Source organism: Monodelphis domestica, chromosome 2 (genome assembly GCF_027887165.1).
Source record: "Monodelphis domestica isolate mMonDom1 chromosome 2, mMonDom1.pri, whole genome shotgun sequence".
In the NCBI taxonomy this organism is placed as follows: domain Eukaryota; kingdom Metazoa; phylum Chordata; class Mammalia; order Didelphimorphia; family Didelphidae; genus Monodelphis; species Monodelphis domestica.
The window spans coordinates 10230286-10251701 of NC_077228.1; the positions used below are offsets into that span (position 1 = coordinate 10230286).

The window sequence follows — 21416 nt, forward strand, 5'->3', positions numbered from 1 at the left end:
ATTGTGATTTTATATTGAAAAGGATGGAGGAATGGACTGGAGCAGTCAGGAAGATGTGGGCTCAGTTCCCATGTCTGACACTTACCAGGTGTGTAACTGTGGAAACCATGGAACCCATCTGTGCCTCAGTTTCCCCACCTGGAGAATGAGTTAGTAGCTCTAAACCTACAATTCTAGAATTTTGATCTGTGTAAACAAAATGCTTTGGGCTTTAGTAGCAACATCTTGTTCATACAAAACCCTCTTACCTTGACTAGCAAAGACACCTATTGCTTGACTAGATATTTCTGGAGCTGAGGGTCAGGGGTCACCTATGACCGTTCAAAGCTGAAAAACAGGTTCTCCGGATGAGGCTTGACTCAGGGGAGCCAAGCACCTCACTGGCCTCTAGGGAGGACAGGTTGGGGTTGGGGCTGGAGCTTACTTGCTGGGGTCTGCTCCTTTGAAATAGGCATTGACTGTTTCTGTGAATGCTGCGGCCACAGGGAGGGTGTCCTGAGCACCCATTGTCAGAGGGCTGGGTCCCCGAGAAGAGCCTGAAAAAAATGGAAAACTGTCATTCACTCTGAGTGTAGAAAACAAACACCAAAGGTTTGGGGATTTTAGGAGAGAAACACACAAATGTGCCAAATGTCTGTGACTTTGTCAGAACAGGGAACTCCCTGTGTCTAAATGCCTGCACCAAAGCAGATCACATTCTGTCTAGGATTTAGAGTCCCAGGCAGTTGTTTGAGGCATACAGGAGTGTCAGAGGTAGAATTTAAACCCAGGTCTTTCTGTCTATTTAGCCATACTGTTTCTTCAACTAGAAAAATATATTATTAAAAAAAAAAGAATCAAACACTTTTTTTTTTTGCAGAGAGATGGGAGGAAAGTGACTTGACATTCTAAGGATCATGTGTCCATCTTCAACCCAGAACTTGAGTATTTTAAAAATACTTGGAGGGGGGCACCTAGTTCATTCATTGAACAGAGAGTGAGGCTCAAAGATGGGAGGTCTTGGGTTCAAATCTGGATCCTTGGGTAAGTCACTTAACTCCATCTGTCTAGCCTTTACCATCCTTCTGCCTTGAAAGCCAATGCCTAGCATTGGTTTGAGGATGGAAGATGAGGATTTAAGATATTTGTTGTGTTTCAAAATGAATGTGGTTTCAGCAATATACTGATTTGTGTGGACTTATTTTATGTACTGATACTTTGCTGAATTATCTATAGTTTCTTTTGGTTGATTTCCTGGAATTTTCCACATATACGATCATGTCATCAGCAGAGATGGTTTTAGGACTTCTTTGCCCAATCTGACTTCTCCATCTCTTTTTCTTCTTTCATTTCTATTGCTAGAATTTCTAATTTTATGTTAAGCAATACTGGTGAGAATGGACAGGCACCCTTGTTTTAGCCCTGGTTTTAGTGGGAACACTTCTAGTTTCTCCCCATTACACATAATGCCAGCTGATGGTTTTAGGTAGATGCTTCATATCATTTATACTTGTGCTGTCCAGTGATTTTAATGGGAAGAATTGTGGGATTTTATCAAAGAATTTTTTACATCAAATTATATAATCTTATAGTATTTATTCCTTTTATTATGACATGTGGAGAGTGGGGAAGGGTTGGGACACTAATTGATGGGATCTATTATGTAGATATGAAGAAAAGCTACACATAGAGGAGATCTGTGTTTTCATTTGTGTGCTGTCTTCTTTTTCTATATGGAAATGTTGGTTTTGTTTGGATTTGTAAACATTTGGAATAATAATAAAAAATTAACCCCCCACCCATGAATGAAAGTAGTTTCAATAGTTCAATTGTGTGCTTTAGAAGAGGAAAAATATGAGTCAAACCACAACCAGCCTTTCTATGTATTTCAAATGAGATGTCAACTGCCTCAAAGTTTGTACAGAATAGTCACTAAGTAAATATGTTTTTTTTCTCCTTGGGAATTAAAGCTTCTCCAAACATTCTTCTTGATTTGGTTGTTTTGTTTTGGTTGCTTTATTTTTGGAAGGGCAAATAAAATCCTATGAGATGGTATTTTTTTCTTTCCATTTTTAAAAAAAAAACCTCTTCCCTTCCATCTTAGAATCGATGATATATATATTGATTCCAAAGCAGAAGGGATGTAAAGGCTGGGTTAAGTGACTTGCCCAAGGTCACATAGTTAGCACGTGTCTGAGGCCAGATTTGAACCTGGGATTTCCCTTTTCTAGGCCTGGCTCTCTTTCCACTGAGATGCCTGGCTGCTCCCAACATGGCATTTTTTCTAATACCAAAAAACCCTAAATGGCTCACATCTGGCAAGTTAAAAATCGATTACTGAGCATGGTGGCATACTCCTGTAATCTTTGCCATTGGGGAGGCTGAAGCTGGTAGACCACTTGAGTGTGGGAGTTCTGAGTGGTAGTGGACTAAACCAACTGATTTTCCATGACAATATGGGGAGCTCCTTAAAGCAGGGAACCACCAGGCTGCTCAAAGAGTAGTGAAGAGTACTGGGGTTCAAATGAAGGAGCTTGAAGCATTCATACTGATTAATCATGTGGGACTGGATTTACTTCTAGCCTGGGTGAGATAAGGGGACCCAACCTCAAAAACAAAAACCAAGGGACCCAGATCTGCCCACCTAAGATAACACAGCATGAAGTTAAGCATCTTTTGCATCGAGGACCTACATACAATTCACACAAAAAAGTAGTAAAAGCAAATGGCAAATGTGTCTAGAAAATAACTCATAGTTTATTCATGGTTATCCTACTCTAGTGGCTTACTGTGCCGGATAGTGAACAGGGCAGAAGAGTAGGAAATTAGGTAGAAGGTGTGGTTGAAATATAGTATAATCTCTCTTCTTTGGCATTCAACAAGAGCTGTCTTTTCAGGCTTCTCACACGTTCTGTTCCTTCACACCTTCTATGGTTCAGGCATCCTAATCCTCATATTCCCATCTTCTGTTTCCATGCTTGTGCCCCTTAACTGTCTTCCATGCATAGAAATGTTCCCCCTCCTTTCCACCTCTGCCTCCTTTTAGTCTTTTTTCATGATTTGCCCTCAAGTGTTGCCTTCTCAGGAGGCTTCTTTGGTGCCCTTGCCTCATTGTGCCTTCCCTCTATGATTACCTTCCATCTACGGCGTATGCACCTTGTATATTTTATATCTGCAAGAGTATAAAAATAACATTTATCTCGCTATTGTCTCCCCTACTGGTAATGTAAGCTCCTCGAGAGCAGGGATAGTTCTTTGTTTTTGTTTTTACATTTCTTTGGGTCTCCAGCACCAACACCAAAAGAGATGTTTATTGACTGATTGATTAAGAATCATAGTTTTTAGATCATGTGAAGACATTTGACTATTCGTATTCTTGATGTGAGGTCTTTGTTCAAATACCAAATGAGGTGACCATAGAGCAGGCACTAAATCCAAATATATTTAGGAGCACAGGATTATGGTTGTAAAGCTAGAAGGGACCTCAGAGGCTCTCTAGCCCAACTCCCTCATTTCATTGATGAGGAGACCAAGATCCAGAGAGTATCAGGGACTTGTTCAAGATCCCACAGTTAGGAAGAATCTAAACAAGGTGCTCTGACTCCAGATCCAGCCATCTTGCCAAAACATAGCTCCCTTGATCATTGATTGGTTTGCTTTTATCTGTTACAGAAGACAAAGAAGGATTCTATGAAGAATTTGATAACCAGACCCAAATAACATAAACTTTGATATATGGTGACTTCAATAGGAAAGTTAGGGCACAGGGAAGGATGGCAAAAATGGTGATGAAAAACATGGTTTCAGATCAAGAATTAAAAGAGATAAGAGTTTATAGAAGACTTCCAAGCCTTACATCATCACCACATGACTTTCTTCAGGAGAGTCAGAGGACCTTAGATATGGTGGGCACTGAATGGTATCAAAAAGGAAACGCTACATTTTTACAGTTTATGAAGCTGGATCATTAAACGGTAAGAATAGAGACCAAAGTCAATATTAAATTAGAATCATAGAATCTCAGGACTGGAAGGACCTCAGAGATCACCCAAACTCATCTGTCCCTGAACAAGAATCCCTTTACAATACCAATAAATGCTTACTCACCCTGTGTCCCAAAGATCCCTAATGAAGGGGATACCACCACCTCTCATGGCATCCTATTCCACATTTGGACAGCTCTAATTGTTGAGGTTATCCCATATCAAGCCTAAAATTTTCCCTCCACAATTTTCATCTATTTTCCCCTTCTGGAGTGAAGGAAAATATCTATTTATTTTTCTGTGATGAAGCTTCAAAAATGCTTCAGAAAACAGATATCTTGTGTTGCCCCACCATCCCTAACCTTCTTGTGTTTTCTCCTTTCTCAGCTGTGATGTCACTGGTAATCTTCAAAACAAAGGGCAAACAACAACATTTATTCTCAGTAGGATACTGTTTAGTTAATCTCTGCCTAAGTTCTCTGAAGGTTTTTTCTTATCATCTACCTTGTTTTTTGGGGGGAAGTAATTGAGTTTCATTTTCTGAAATCCTGGTCTACAATGATTTGCAAATGAACTCAACTCAAATCTAGTGTACCACTTGGCTGCCATGTCTATCTACTTGGCAAGATGATTAACCATTTGTTGGATCAGGCTCTTTTCCCTTCCTAATTGTTATGACTACATTGCATCATTTATATATCGCTATAATAGCCATAATGAGTGTCATAGTCTTTTTTTCATTCCCCCCTCCTTTTTTGTCAGCTGAAATTTTTTCAACAGGTGGAACCCAAGTGCCTACAATTATATGGAGTTTTATCTTCCCATCTTTCTCCTATCATGTCCCCTGGGGAAATCTCCTTTACTCCCTTCACTGTTCACATATTTGGATCAATGATTTCGATGAAGGTGTAGTTGGCATCTGTATCAAATGTCTAGGTGAGATAAAACTGGAAGAAATGTTTAATATCTAGTATAAAAAGATCAGGATTCCAAAGATTTCTTAGTAGGCTAGAATGGTGAGCTAATGATTGGTAGGCTTATACATCAAAGACATCAAGCAATGAGTATTGGGACCTATATATACAAAATACATTTAGAGTAGTTATTTTTTGTAGTGGCAAAGAACTAGAAACTCAGGAGTTGAGATGGCCATCGATTAGGCAATGGATGAACAAATTATGGTATAAAGAAGTAATGGAACTGTACTATAAGAAAAGCCCAAAAGGATGATTTCAGAGAAATCTGTAATGTCATGTTTGAACTAATTTGGAGTGAAATGAGCAGAAATAACAGATCAGTTTATATGATAATAATATTGTGAAACTGAATAGTTATAAAACCCTCAAGATCTGATAGATACAATGCCCAAGTACAATTTCAGAGGATCTGTGTTAAGAGTAGGCTATACAACTCCTAGCAGAGATGTGGATAGATTCAAATACAGAGTCAGATATAACATTTTTGGACAGGACCAATGTAGGGGATTTTTTTTTGCTTGGCTATACTTTTTTGTTACTGAGTTTGTTTCTTCAATGATGGAGAAAAAATTAATGTTTGTTCATTCTAAAAAATAAATGGAAAAAAAGGAATTCTCTACTGGAGGTGACAACTTAAAGACCATCCAGGATCGACTGTCAAGATACTTTAAAGCACAAAATATTCCAATTGATAAGGTTATAAAGTACAAAAAAAAGTTATGACCACAAAGACGCAGAAAATTATTGACCAGTAGGAACTGCTTTATCTATTAATAAGAATAGTTTTTGGATGAATTGAGTTCATCTTTGATGTGATTATGAAAAAGAATATCTTATTATATATCATATAACTGTTAATAGTTAACCCCCAAGTCCCATCTTGTACCTTTTCTAACTTTCCCAGCTGCTAGTGACTTATCCCTGAAATTAAGCTTTTATTTACTTTGAATATATGATAGATGGTGGAGCCAAATTGGTGGCATAAAGGCAAGGACTTGCCTGAACTCTCTCAAATTCCCCTCCAGATAGCTTTAAAATAATGCCTCAAAATGAATCCTAGAGTGGCAGAACCAACAAAAGGAAATGGTGAAGTAATTTTCAACCCCCAGACCACTTAGAAGTTCAAGAGGAAATGTCTTTCTCTGGTGAGAGTGGAGAACAGTCTAATTCAGGTGATGCTCAGCCAAATCAGCAGTAGGCTGAGACCCAGAAAGCCAATAACAGGTTGTGCCCTGGCAAGCCAATACAGGCTTTGGGGTCATCTGAATCCATGATTTGGATTTCCAAAGCTCTCAGCCCACAGACATAAGGGGACTAGACAACCAGTCAGAAAGAGATTACATGGGTACTTTGTTAGCATTGGAAGCAGAACTCTGCTGTATTACCCATGTAAATGTCCTCGTTGCAGACTCAGGTTACATTCCCAGGGAGAGGAACACTAGCACATTAAAACATGTGGCCACAGGGGTGTGGGGTTCTGGTCATAGTTCTAGGGTGGAAAAGACAGCTTTCACTCACAGAACAGAGCAAGGTCAAGAGAGCAGTGACAATACCTATCCTTAGATCATACCACCTTAGAAGAACTGATAATTTATAGGTTTCCAAAATTAGCTCTGAAAATAGCAGCATGGAAAGCCTGAATCTTGAGACAATGCCCCCTCTATCCCAGAAGCAGAGCTCAACTTTAATATAAAGTTAAAAATCAAGAATCAGACTGGAAAAATGAGTAAAAAAGAAACAAAAAGGGCAACCTGACCACATCAAGTTATTGTGGTGGAAGGAAAGATTAAAACACCAACTCAGGAAAGGACCACAATGTCAAAGTAGGTATATTTAAATTCTTATAGGATATTGAGAATTGGTGTCAGGCTCAAAACTACTTCCTGAAAGAGCCCCCCAAAAGATTTTATATATCAAATAAGAGAGAAGAAAAATTGGGAAAAGAAATGAGAGTTATAGGAGAGAAGAGTGAAAGAGTCAGAAACTTGATAAAGGACTCCCCCCCCCCAATAAAAAAGGGGAAAAGATATTTTAAAATTCCCTGAAGATAACAACTCCTTAAAAAGTAGAATTGGCAGAAAGGAAAAAGAAGTACAAAAATTCACTGAGAAAAATTATTCCTCAAATATTAGAATTGGGCAAGTAGGAAGATAAGGACTCCACAGGCTATCAAGAAAAAATAAAAATCAATAGATTGAAAAAATATAAAATGTAAAATATCTCATTGGAAAAAAAGCTGACCTGGAAAACAGACTGAGGGAAAATAATTTAAGGATTATTAGACTACTCAAAAGCTATGATAAAAAAGCATATAGATGATGTATTTTAAGAAATCACAAAAGAATAGGATCCTGATATCCTAGAACAAGAGAGTATAGTAGAAATTGAAAGAATCATCTGATTACTTCCTGTCAGATATCCTAAAATCTAAACTCCCAGGAATATTATAATCAAATTCCAGAGCTCCCAAATCAAGGAGAAAATAATGCAAGAAGTCAGAAAGAAATATTACAAATATCATGGAGACACAGTAACAGCTTCTATATTAAATGAAAGAGGGGGTTAGAATGTGATATTCCAGAAGGCAAATGAACAAAAATTATAACCAAGAATCTGAAATTGTAATCCTTTGGGGAGCAGGAAATGTATATTTAATGAAATAGAGGACTTTCAACATTCAAGCACAATGAAAAGACCAGAACCGAACAGAAGACAATTTTCACATAAGAGTCTCAAGAGAAACATAAAAAAATGAACAGGGACAAAAAGTCATGAGAGATTCAAATGTTTAAACTTTTTACATTCCTACATGAGAAAATGATTTTTACAACTACTAAGAACCTTATCATAGGGTAATTAGAAGGAGTATACATGAACAGAGGACCTGCATATGAGTTGACTATGATGGGATGATTTAAAAAACCTAAGTGATGAAAGGGATTCACTGGGAGAAGGGGGAAGAGAAAGGTATAATGGGGCTACTGTCTGACATAAAAGAGAAGTACAAAATAATTTTTACAATGGTCAGAAATATGGGGGAGTGGTAATGCATGAATATTATTCTTATCAAAATTGGCTAAAAGAGGAAATAAAATACACATTCAGCAGAGTGGATTAAAAACCAGAATCTAACAATGTCTATAGGAAATACACTTGAAGCAGAAACACACACACACACACACACACACACACACACACACACACACACACAGGGTAAGGTAAGAGGCTAGAGAAGAATCTATTTTGCTTCAGATGAAATAAAAGAAAGAGGGGTAGCATTGATGATGTGAGAAAAACCCAAAACAAAAATAATCTAATTAAAAGAGATAAACATGGAAATTACATTTTGCTTAGGTATTTATAGACAATGAAATACTATCAATACTAAACATATATGTACCAAATGGTATAGCATTCAAATTTTTAATGGAAAAATTAAGTGATTTACAAAATGTAATAGACAGTAAAGCTATATTAATGGGAGACCTCAACTTTCCCCTCTCAGAACTATATAAAACTAATTTAAAAATAAACACAAAAGAAGTTAAAGAAATGAATAGAATTTTAGAAAAGTTAGATATGATAGATCTCTAGAAAAAACTGAATGGAAATGGAAAGGAATATACTCTTTTCTCAATAGTTCATGATACCTACAAAAAAACTGATTATGCATCAGAGGATAAAAACCCCACAATCAGATGCAGAAAAGCAAAAATATTAAATGTATCTTTTTCTTATTATCACATAATGTCACATTCAATAATGGGTTATGGAAACATATAAAAATTAATTGGAAATGAAATAATCCTAAAGAATAAGTGGGTCAAAGAACAAATAATAGAAATAACCACTAATTTAATTAAAGATTGTGGCAGCATTGAGACAAAATACCAAAATGTATGGGATGGAGCTAAAGCTGTACATAGGAGAAAATGTATATCTCTAGATGCTTATATCAACATTCTAAATTAATTAATTAAATAAGTCAAACTAAAAAACTAACTGCTTATATCAATAAAATAGAGAAAAAGCAAATCAATGAATTAACCATGCAACTATAAAAATTAGGAAAAGAACAAATTAACACCCCCCCCATTTAAACACCTATTTGGAAATCCTGAAAATTAAAAGAAAGATCAATAAAACTTAAATTAAAATAATTGAACTAATGAATAAAAGAGTTTGCTTCACTTTAAAAACCCAATAAAATAGATAACCTATTTGTTAATTTGAATGAAAAATAAAATAAAATTACCAGTATCAAAATGAAAAAGTATGAATTTAGCACTAAGGAAGAAAATAATTTTTAGAGCTAAATTTGCCCAATTATATGCCAATAAGTCTGACAATCTAAGTGAAATGGATGAATATTTACAAAAATGTAAAATGTCCAGATTAACAAAAGAGAAGAAATAGAATATTTAAATAATCTTATTCCAAAAAAGGAAATTGACCAAATCATAAGTGAAATCCCTAAGAAAAATCCTCAGGATCAGATAGATGAATTAGCAAGTGACTTCTACCAAATGCTTGAAGAATAATTAATTCCAACACTACATAAATTATTTGGGAAAACAGGCAAAGAAGTGGTCTACCCAATTCCTTTATGCCAGAAATATAGTGATATGATAGAAATTTAGAAATATAACCCAGAGAGGGCAAAATCAGAAAAATAAAACTAGACCAATTTTCCCAGTGAATTTTGATGCAACCAAAAAAGGAGATTATAGCAATATATCATAAAGATTATAAACTTTGACCAGGTAGAATTTATACCAGCAGTGTAGGGCTGCTTTAATATTAGGAAAACTACCTGGGCAATAGACCCTATCAATAAGAAAATCAATAGAAATCCTATGATTATTTTGGTAGATGAAAAAGCCTTTGACAAAATAAAACACTCATTCCTATTAAAAACATTAGAGAACCAAGTAATAAATAGAGCTTTCCTTAAAATAAGTAGTATTTATCTGAAACTTGATCAAGCATCAAGCATTATCTATAATAGGGATAAACTAGAGGCCTTTCCAATAAGATTAGAGGTGAAGGAAAGATGTCATTATTACTGTTTTTATTCAATATTGTACTAGCTGTGCTGGCTTTAGCAATAAGAAAAAGAAATGGAAAGAATTAGACTAGTCAATGAGGAAGCAGAAGTATCACTCTTTGCGGATGATATGATTAGAGGATCCTAGGAATTGACAAAAAACCTCATAGCTGTCGGATTGGATAATATGACAAGGAAGGAAAATGGGAAATGTAGGAGGGGGTGTGGGAAAATGGGGACACTGACTCACTGGGGTAGTGTTGTGAAATGATCCACCACTTGAGAGCAATTTGGAACTATGCCCAATGGACCATAAAACTGTGCACACCCTTTGATCTTGTGATACTATTACTTGGTCTGAACTCCAAAGAGACAAAAAAGAACATACTTGTACAAAAATATTAACAGCAGTTCTTTTCTGGGTGACAACGAATTGGAAATTGAGGGGATGCCCAATTGGAGAACAACTAAACAAATTGTGTTATGTGATTATGATAGAATACTATTGTGCTATAAGATACGATGAGCAGGATGCTATTGATAAAATCTGGAAAGACTTAAATGAGATGATGCAAGGTGAAATGAGGAGAGCCAAGAGAATACTACAAGTAATAGCAATATTGTATGATGAGCAACTGTGAATGACTTGGCTACTTTCAGAAAGTACAAAGGTCCAAGCCAATCCCAAGGGACTTATAATGAAAATGCAGTCCAACTCCAGAGAAAGAACTGATGGAGTCTAAACAAAGAGCAAAGCATACTATCTTTTGATTTTTTGGTCCATGCTTTCTTTTACAACATGGCTAATGTGGAAATATATCTGACATGAGTACACATATATAGCAAATTGTTTGCCTTCTCAGTGAGGGATGAGGGGAGGGAAAGAATTTGGAACTCAAAAATTAAAAAAAAAGTTTTTACATGTAATGGGAAAAATAGAAAAAATTAAATATTATAATAAATATAAAATAGAAAATTAATTAAATATAATAAATATATAAATAATTAAGTATTATAACAAATATAAAATACATGCACATATAAAACACAAAAATAATTAAATATTATAATAAATATAAAATGCATAATATAGAAAATATAAAATAACTAAATATAATAAATATAAAAATTAAATATCACACTAAATATAAGAATATATAAAATGGAATATATAAAATATTTTAAAAACTTAAAAAGGAATAAATATGAATTTTCATTATTATCCCTAGGAGAATATAAGTTCTTTGAGAGTAGGGGCTTTTTCCTTTTTATTGTTGTCTTTCTAGGATCTAGTATAAAGTCTGGTACATAGTAAAAATTCAATGAATATTTATTGATTAAGTCATACAGCTGACTAAGAGTGCTTGCAAAGTACTTTACAATATATTATTTCACAGTAACCCTCAGAGGCAGCTGTAGTTACTATTATCTTCATTTTATAGATGAGGAAACCGAAGCAGATAAGAACTTGAGTGACTTGTTAAGAGTCACAGAGCTAGTACACATCTCAAGGTGGACTTGAACTCGGGTCTGAAGGAAATCCAAGATACTGCCTTGTCTAATATTTGATGAATGGATAGATGGACTATAATTTGAAGACTCTCCTCAAAACAAGTGTCCTCCAGACATAGTCTTGGAGATTATTTTTGTCCATCAACAAACTGAATGAGGACCTCAAGAAATGTGCCAAACAAGGAGAGCCAGGCTCACCCAAGGATTTGGCAGTGTCACCGAGGATGTTCTGCCTTTCATATCAATGAGCTCTTCAGATGTCCTTATTTGTACTCGTGGTATGGAGGAAGAGGGGGAAGACAATAAACAGATCTAGCACTCACTTTGTGCCAAGTACTGAGTTCATATCATACCATTTGATCCTTGCAACAACCCTGGGGAGGAGGTGATATTACCATCCCTCTTTTAAAGTGGAGGAAGCTCTGATGGACTGGGTGAAGTGATTTGTCCAGGATCACACAAGTTAATGCCTGAGGTCATATTTGAACTCAGGTCTTCCAGAATTCAAGCCCAGCTCTCCATCTCCTGGACCAGCTAGTTGCCTCCTGGGTCTCCGAAACACTACGGAGCCTCCTTCCTGAATCCAGGGTCACATAGAAGAGATTTGGCTTAACTACATCCACAGCAGAAAGACAAAGGAGATGAGGAATGTGTACTGCCAAAGCTCTGACCGGGCAGTTTAGGAAGTGAGTCCTTCCGTTCACTTCTTCCTTTGCATGTTTTAGGCAGCTACTGTAGTGGAACAATGAGTGAGGCTCAGAATAGAGGAGGAGGAAAGGATTGGGTAAGCGAGCACTTGGGAAATGATGGGCTTTCAGTGATGCTAAAGTGCTCCCTGCACCAGAGCCCATGTCCAGCAGCAGCATCCTAAATGCTTCACTGTCTGAATCATGGAACATAATGTCTTGGAAGAATCAAAGCTTACAGTAACTGAAAGGACACTGGAATGACCCATGGCACGAGGAGGCTGTGATATTTCTTCAAGGGACTGGTGGGCAAGGCAAAAAAATGGTCTGATTGGTCAAGTAACTCATCAGTGTCAATTATTTGGCTAGGTGAAGGAGAAGAGAAGAGATTTCACGTGGCTGGAACTGGGAAGGAAGTGGCCAGGGGGCTTCTTGATAAATAGAAAGGGGAACTAGGTGACCTCCACTCCCAACATTTCTTTTTTATGTAGGGGTCAAAAATTGCTTACTACTGCACCAAGAATTTTGGGACATCCTGTACCATTGTGATTTCTTCTACATCTTCTTCCTTTATTAGAGATGAGAGGCATCATAATGTAGACCCTTGTTCTGGGGCATCAGGAAGACCTCCTTAACTGTGTGACATCATCTCTAAGTTTGAGTTCCCTCATCTATAAGCCATTTGTAATAATAGACATGGCATCCACACTTTGCACGCTTGTTATGAGGCTCAAAATAGATATGTGAAATGCTTTACAAGTATTAAAGAGCTCAAGAAATGCCAGTTGTCATTATCAGTGAGAATCTGTGTGGCATAATGGATAGAGAACTGGCCTTAGAATCAAGAACTTCTGGGGTCAAGTCCTGCTTCTGACACATACTGGCTGTGAGACCCTGGCTAAGTCACTTAACTTCCAAGCACACCAAAGAACACTTTAAACATGAGGAGGTGTTGACTAGCTTTGGAAGAGGGAATTTTCTCATCTGCTAATTCTCTAAACTCACTAATTGTTAGGATTGCTTCATTCTTTGCACCTGGAATATTACAGGTATTTAATAAATACTTGGTGGTTGGTTGATTGGTGGCTATCATATTTCTAAAGAGTTGCTATCAAATCTTGTTAACTTATGGAATGAAAATCTTTACCTTTGTGAATGCAACTTGAAGTTTCAATAAGATATTTTTTTCCTTCTTCTCCCTCCCTCCTTCCCTTCCTTGCTTCCTTTTTCCTTCCTTCCTTCCTCTCTCTCTCTCTCTCTCTCTCTCTCTCTCTCTCTCTCTCTCTCTCTCTCTCTCTCTCTCTCTCTTTCTCTCTCTCTTCCTTCTTTCCTTCCTTCCTTCCTTCCTTCCTTCCTTCCTTCCTTCCTTCCTTCCTTTCTTTCTTTCTTTCTTTCTTTCTTTCTTTCTTTCTTTCTTTCTTTCTTTCTTTCTTTCTTTCTTTCTTTCTTTCTTTCTTTCTTTCTTTCTTTCTTTCTTTCTTTCTTTCTTTCTTTCTTTCTTTCTTTCTTTCTTTCTCTTTCTTTCTTTCTTTCTTTCTTTCTTTCTTTCTTTCTTTCTTTCTTTTTCCTCATTCTCTCTCTCTCTCTCCATCTCCCTTGTCCTTCATTTCTTCATTCACATATAAGATAGATAGCCAACTACTCTGTTCATGCATGAGATTAGCCTTGTAAAGACTAATAAACATGACATGACCTTAAGCACAGGGTGATTGTGTGGGTGGAAGGCATATGAAGTGCCAGATGGAAGTAAGAGGACTGAGAATAAGATTTGTGTGCCATCTGCCACAGAACCCATAATATCAACAAAAGACTAGAAAGCCTCAGGTTACATGGAAGGAGAGTGAAAAAATTTCAAGCAAAAAAAGTGCTTGAAATAGAAATGGCATCTGTGAAAAAGAATGAGATGAAGTCTGTAGACCTTCCCCCAACAGCAAAGGAACTAGAAACATAGACGTGTAGCTAGAACAGACCTTAGGGATCCCAGAATCAAGGAATTTGGGGTTTGGAAGGGATCTTGGCAGCTGTCTAATCTGATTCATATAGAAAAGGTCTTTCTGCCACAATATGATTGATAAGTACCTTCTAGCCTCTTTTTCCCAGAGAGGAGAAACTCACCACCTCTTGTGGCAGTCCATTCCACCTTGGGACAGCTCTCATTATTAGCAAAACTTCCCGGATACAAAGTCTAAATTACTCCTGACTCTGCCCTTTGGGGCTAAGTAGAACAAGCATAAGATCCTTTCTGCATGACAGACATGAAAGTGCAGAGAGGCAATCAAGGTTTGATGTCTTTATCTGGGTAGATCACAAACTCATTCAAGCTTTCTCATTTTGTGCATCTCTTGTATGTGTCTTCCCATAAATCCGCCACAGAAGGTTCATTCTTGATGCTGGTGGCTATCCTTTGGCTCTTTAATCTTACGCGGGGATCAGTGTGACATCTGAACTGTCCATTCCTCAGTCTCCTTACATGCCCTGACCACCTCCTCCTTTTCCAGGACATCAACTGAGGGGTCTCCATTTACAACTACGATGCATTTTCAGTCTGCCTCCACTTCTGCCTCTTCTGAGATTGTGTTGCTACATGATTTGCAGTCACAGGGCTTTCCATTGAGCAATAGATTTGCTGATGAGGAAAACTTCTATGATAGGTAGTAGATTAGGGCAAAGAAAGTACTGTGAAGTCTCTCAAGTACAGGATCAAGATGAGTTCCTCCTCCTGGGATGGAGTGCTGAAATCCTCCTAAGTCAGTATCAAACTTTAGATTAATGCCTACGTACTGTGAGCTCTGGTCAAGACCGGTGTTAGGGTTTCTATAGTGTCCAACCAACACTTCTTGACCCCCATTTGGAGTTTTCTTGGCAAAGGTTCTAGAGTGGTTTGCTATTTCCTTCTCCAGCTCATTTTGTAGATGAGGACCTGAGGCAAACAGGGTTATGTGATTTGCCCAACGTCACACAGCAAGTGGCAGAGGTTGGATTTGAACTCAGATCTTCCTGACTCCAGGTAGGCACTCTATCTACTGTACCACCTAGCTGCCCCAAGATGATCAGTATTCTTACTCAGTGCATGACTTATGTAACTATAGGCCATGATTGGAGCCATTCCCATTCTCCGTCTCTTTGGTTTGCCTACATGGATGTTGGGCATCTATCTTTAATTCACAATCTAGCCTCTACTCATTCTAACCTCTGCAATTTAATCAGGTTGTTTCTCTCCCTTTGCTACTCTTGAATGCTTTCATTCCCTTTGTTGTGAGCATTAAATATAAACTCCTTGAGGTCAAGGACTGTTTTGCTTTTGTCAGTGTCTACTAAATAGGTACTAATAAATTCATGTTGATGTGTTCAATTGAAACTGGAAGGAGTCCTTGAATAGAGAACCCCAAGATCCTAGAACCCTCATCCAGTCAACATATCTGTTGATGGTTTAGATCAAAAGCCTGGATGACATGATTATCACATTTGTAGATGTGAAGCTGTGCTGGAGGATGGAACTGAGATCCAGAATAACCTGGATAGGCTGGAATGGTAGACTTAAGATGGAGATTTCAATGTGAAGTCTAAGATTTGGGATAAAACCCCCCAAAAGTATCAGTAGAGGATGGGGGGAAGGTATAGCAGGGATAGTGATGGAAAAAATTAATATGAAAAGTCCCCTATTTGGTCATTCATTAGTGTTTGACCCTCCTCCTCCTCCTCCTTCTCTTCCTTCTCCTCCTTCCCCTCCTCCTTCTCTTCCTTCTCCTCCTTCCCCTCCTCCTCCATCTCCTCCCCCTCTTCCTCTTTCTCTTCCTCCTTCTTCAGGTCCAGATGACAACCGAGCTACATCTTAAATGGAGAGGGGTTTTGAGACCAGTTGCTGAAAGTTACTGGGAGGCATAATTTGTCTTAACGTAAGGAAAAAGTTCCTAACAAGTAAGGCCATCCCATAATAGAATGGACCCCACATCTGGGGCAGTGAATGTCCAGGTGCTGGAAATATTTAAATGGAAGCCGGAGTTCCTCTTGTTAAAGACTTTTGGGGGGTGCAGACTTCATGCTCTGGGTCTTGGTTGGCAGTCATGAATTTCAAGCTCTCTTCAGATTCTGAGTTAATAATCCACACGGATAGATTTAGGTTATTCAGTTCACCGGCTGATTTGCTGCTCAAGATTAATTGGTTCTTTTTTTAGCTAATCTGGATCCCCCAAGTTGGCAAGTTTGAAATGATTTGTCAAAGACTCGCAGTGCGCTCATCTTTCTTGTGTCACTTTAGAGGAGAGCCTGGTTGATTTCTCTCCCCTGTTTTTCATCAGATGCTAACACAGAACCCTGGAGGGCTCACCAGCATGAACATTCATTTCCCAAACCCCAGCTTTAATAATAGGCCACAGCAGAGGCAGGAGGTTGGGCTCCATGGAGGCGCTATTATGTTTTGATTCATTTCTCTCCTCTACGATCAGCTGAGCAAAGGATGCATGTTGTCCCAGGCAACAAAGGATGCCGAATACAGAAAGCCTGAAGCTGCCTTTCCACGTGCCTCATTTTCTTCAGCCCAAGATCAGAATATCTTAACTCAGTTCATTCTGAAATAAATAAGATCCAACTGCAGCACCACCACAGTCTGTTCCCTACAATGTTTGAGAAAGGCAGGGGAGAAGCCCAATTCTCTGCTTTATATTGTTTGTTCGTTCCATTCTGTGTGCCAATCATGTGCCTATTTGTCAGCTGAGTTATGTGTAAAGGGTTTGGCACGAATGCCTGGCACATAGCAGGTACTTAGCAAACTCTTATTTCTTTCAGATCTATTGGTAAAAGAGCATAGAAGGGCAGAGTGGAGAGAAGGATGGCCTTAGAAGAAGGGAAAGTAACAGCAACCATCTCCAGCAATGTTAGGTTTGAAAAGCCCTTTACGTTTATTATCTCATTGGTTTCTCAAAGCCCCATGAGGCGTAAGGGTCCTACTTTACACTTGAGGAAACTGAGGCTGGCAGAGATTTGCTCAGGATCATAGAGACAGTATGGGATAGTAAGGTGGAATCACATTCAGGTCTGTCTGACTCCACAGAAGGCTTATAAGTATGTCCTTGTATAAGGGCAATCAATCAACATATTCATAAGACTCCTGCTGAAGAAAATGGTTTCTTGAAAGGGAAAAGTCTGGGCCAATTTGGAGGCATTACCTAGAACATGGAATAGCAGGAAAAACCCTGGGCTTGTAGGCAGGGAACCCGGGGTTCAAATCCTACTTTTTCATCATGGGATTTTGCTTGAGAGAAGTCATCAGAGGTTGGGTAGATACCAGAAAAACTTCTGAGATGAGAGTTATGAAGATCTGGGTTTGAATTCTGATTTGACCACTTACTAGAAGCATTTGTGAGGCTCCGAAAGAAAACATGAAAGAAGAGGTATCAGGCTGTCTACTGAGCTGAAGGTCTGCAGAGCCACTGTGCTGACCTCCTTGTTCTATGCCTGTGAAACCCGGACAGTCTGCCAGTGCCATGCCAGGAAATGGAACCACTTCCATTTAAATTGTCTTAGGAAGATTCTGAAGAACACCTGGAAAGTAAGGAACCAGATGCCGAGGTCTTCTCTCAAACCCCACGGCCAAGAATTCAGACTCTGCTGCAGGGAGCATCGTTCTGAGGGGCTGCCCAAATGCATGTTCACTTGAAAGACCATTTTATGGGGAACTCACACAAGGCAAGTGCTCACACGGAGGTCAGAAGTGATGCAAGGACACTCTCAAGGTCTCTCTGAGTAACTCAGATATCACTTAGGAGACAGAGGAGAAGCTGGCCCAGGAGCATCCTCATGGTGCACCCATCACAAAGAGAGTGCTTAGAGCGCTCTAAGAGCAAAGCAGGACTGCAGGAGCTCACAAAATCCCCCTCGAGATCTGCCCGTTTAGACATCTGCATCCGAAATGTTCCAGCAGTTTTTCTCTGACTATTTGAGCTCAACCTGCAGTAGAGCCTTTTGAGCTCCTACAGGACTGACCAGCCACCATCAGGCACACGGCATCCTGCCCCAACATCATGATGCCATTGGTCCTCGCTGAGTGTGAAAGATGAAAAACGAGCATGACTTGGGAGTCACTCTACACACACATATGCACAATGATAGATAGAAACAAAAAGGGGAAGAGAGGGAGGAAATAAAGCGAGAACATAGGCAATGATTTGTAAGGTGTCAGACCTATAGAGGATGAAGCCTGCCTTTGAAGCATCATGGCTGTGATTTGAACAGCTGGTGCCATGGGAGAATGGTCCCTCTCGCCTTGGCTATGACTGGGTTGGCAAACAGCTTAGGCACTTTCTCCAATAATGGATAGCAAGAGACATAGATCAGAACATTATCAGTCAATTATCTTTTTTTCCCTACAAAAATATAACTTATAAAATGTTATGAATTAAAACCCCACTAAATGCATGATTAAGTCCAGGAGAGACAGGAGAGAGTACAACAGAAAGAAATCCATCAGAGAGGCAATGAAGAATAGGAGAGAGATAGCCCCTGCCCTGGACAGCTCCCACTCTGATGGGATTGTGCCATGTTGAGTGACTCACCCTGACACAGCTTGGACATGTCTTAAGTGGGATCAGAAGCTGTACCATCAGGAGGCATGAGACGTGTGGAGAGATCTTTTTGTTCTGAAGTCTTTATTTTTCTACTTGGTTAACACTATGGGACATCTATTCAAATCTCAGAGGAGCAACAGCAAAGGTATCACTTTCTAGGATGGGTGACTACAATACAGATTAAAGTCAAAGATTCCAGTGTTTGAGCCCCATGTAATATCTCAACAGCAGAGGGCAGCCATGTTTTAGGAATATCATCTCCTTTGATTTATACAGAGTATAATGTATGTTATCTAGTACTTAGCAAAGTACCTGGCACATAGTAGGAATTTAATGTTTATTGACTCTATTGACCACTATTATCTAATCTCAGTCGGGCCCTCACTGCAGCAAGGCAAATGTTCTATTCCTCTCTAATTGATTCTACCTTCTCCAATAGGAGTTCCAAAGCTTTATGTCTCCTCAAATTTCCTATGATACCCTCTCCCCTTACCACCCTACCTTGAGAACCTTGCCTCCTAATTCATTCCCTCCCCATAAAAATTAAGATCCTATACCCAGATCTCCCAGTTTTCCTTCCTCCTCCTTTCTCATCACTCAGGCATCTTCCTCTATCACTTTGGTCCCAGGAAGAGGTGGTCCTTTTCTTTGTCAAGGTAAACCATTCTTCATGAGTCCTTGATTGCAGTTCTTTCTAATATTTCTAGCAATTTGCTTCCATTATTCTCTTTACTCTCTGTCTTAAACCTGGCTCTTCTCCTGATGACTACAAATATAACAGTCACAACTGCCCTATCTTAAAAAGAAAAACAAAACCAAATACTTTACCTGATCATCCTCGTTCCCCATCAGCCCACATTATTCCTTTTTCTCGGTGGCTAAACTCTCTGAGAAAGCTATCTTAATGGCTCCCTCTATTTATCTTCTTACTCTCTTCTGGTTTCTGATCTCATTGTTCCCCCAAATTGCTGTTTCCAAAGTCACCAGTGATCTCTTAATTGCCAAACCTAGTGGCCTTTTTGATCTCTCTGCACTTTGTTGATGACCTTCTCCTTGGTCTTTTCTTATCTCTAGGTTTCATGCTCTCCCGGTTCTTCTTTTTGACTGCCCTTTCCCAGTTCCCTTTGCTATTTCTCCATCCCGACCACACTCTAATACCAGGTACTCCCCAAAGGTCTGCCTGCTGTCCTTCCCCATTCTCCATGAAGTCTCTGCTATTTTGATTGGCAATCTCAGCAGCTCCCCTGCTTTCACTTACCATCTCTATGTCGATGACTTCCAGGTCCAGTTCTAATTTTCCCTCCTGAACTATAGTCACAATTTTCCAACTATTTTGTGGCCATCTTGAACAGGATGTAAGGTGGGTGCCTCCAATGTAACACGTTCAAAGGAGAGCTCATTATCACTCCTCCCAAGCCCTCTCCTCTTCTGAACTTTCCTGTTACTGCCAAGAGGACCCTCATTCTACCTGTCACTCACGCCCGTAACCTCCGTGTCCTTCCTGACTCCTGCCTTTCTCTTACTCTACATCGCCAATTCATCATCAGTCTTGTCATTTCTGCCTTTGTATCTCTCTCTCACAGATCCCCATCTTTCTCCTCATACCACCACAACCACAGTTCATGCTCTCATCCCCTCTCTTCGTGTGATATCCTCTCATTGGTATCTCTGCTTCAAGTTTCTACCCATCTCAATCCATTCTCCATTCAGGTGATTTTTCTAAAGTTTAGGTTTGCTCATATTGTTCCCTGCTCAGTGAACTCTGGTGCCTGCCCATTAGAATGACGGAAGGTCTTCTCTTTGGTACTTAAAGCTGTTCAAAACGTGCCCCCTCCTTCCCCTTCCAGCCTTCTTACACCTCATAGCCCCCCATGTACCCTAGAATCCAGACTCAGAGACTGACTGGCAGCTCCTCAAACACAACAGTCTCTCTGCCATCTTTGTGTCTCTGTTTATAGACTGTCCCTCATACCTCCGATGCTCTGATGCCTCACTCCACTTCTCGGCTTCCCTGGCTTCCTTTGAGATTCAGCTAACATCTCACCTTCAGAGCTCATCCTGCCTTCTCCTCCTTCTGCCTGTGGCTAAGGCCCCTTTTATTAGCTTTCCAAAATGTTTGCCCGTCTTTCCCTATTCAGAACCCTCTCCTAGAGCATTCGGGATCGAGGCCATTGCCCTGATTCCCACTTTTTAGGGGGGTGGTTTTGTTTTGGGTACTGGCCAGTGACCCAGGGAGGCAGCACACAGAGGAAATAAGATGTGTGGTGACCAGAATGACCTCAGGTGGCCAGAATGACATTCAGGGGCCCACTCTATCCCAGTACCTATGACAACTCATGTACGCTCGTCACTCTTCCCAGGTTTACGAAGGGTTTTCCAACCCTATTAAGTCAACAGGATGCATATTCTGATTTCTACTTCACCAATGAGGAAATTGAGGCTCAAAGACAAATAGTAAGTGAGAGGCGAGTTCAAGCTTAGGTCTGATTCTTTCCATCATACCAACATTCCTTTTCTTTGTATTTTTTTTTCTCCTGGCTTCCTGTTGTCTTGCTGTGCCTTCAAAACTGGCCCTTGTGTTCATTCTTCCCTAGTTGCATCTGAATAAAAATGTTCTTGGTGGAAGGGAGACACAGGCAATGGTTTGGTTTACCTGACCTTCTCCTCAC

At 39.2% G+C, this 21416-nt stretch overlaps 1 protein-coding gene across 13 annotated transcripts in view; it reads right to left on the reverse strand.

Annotated features, from left to right (window-relative positions):
- The window catches only part of SGIP1 (SH3GL interacting endocytic adaptor 1), a 275163-nt gene that overhangs the window by 27542 nt on the left and 226205 nt on the right, over positions 1 to 21416 (reverse strand). For all 13 annotated transcript variants that reach the window (XM_056815004.1, XM_056815003.1, XM_056815002.1 and 10 more), the window contains one exon: positions 425 to 536. In XM_056815004.1, coding sequence (XP_056670982.1) covers positions 425 to 536 — 112 coding nt within the window. The remainder of the gene's footprint in view (positions 1 to 424; positions 537 to 21416) is intronic.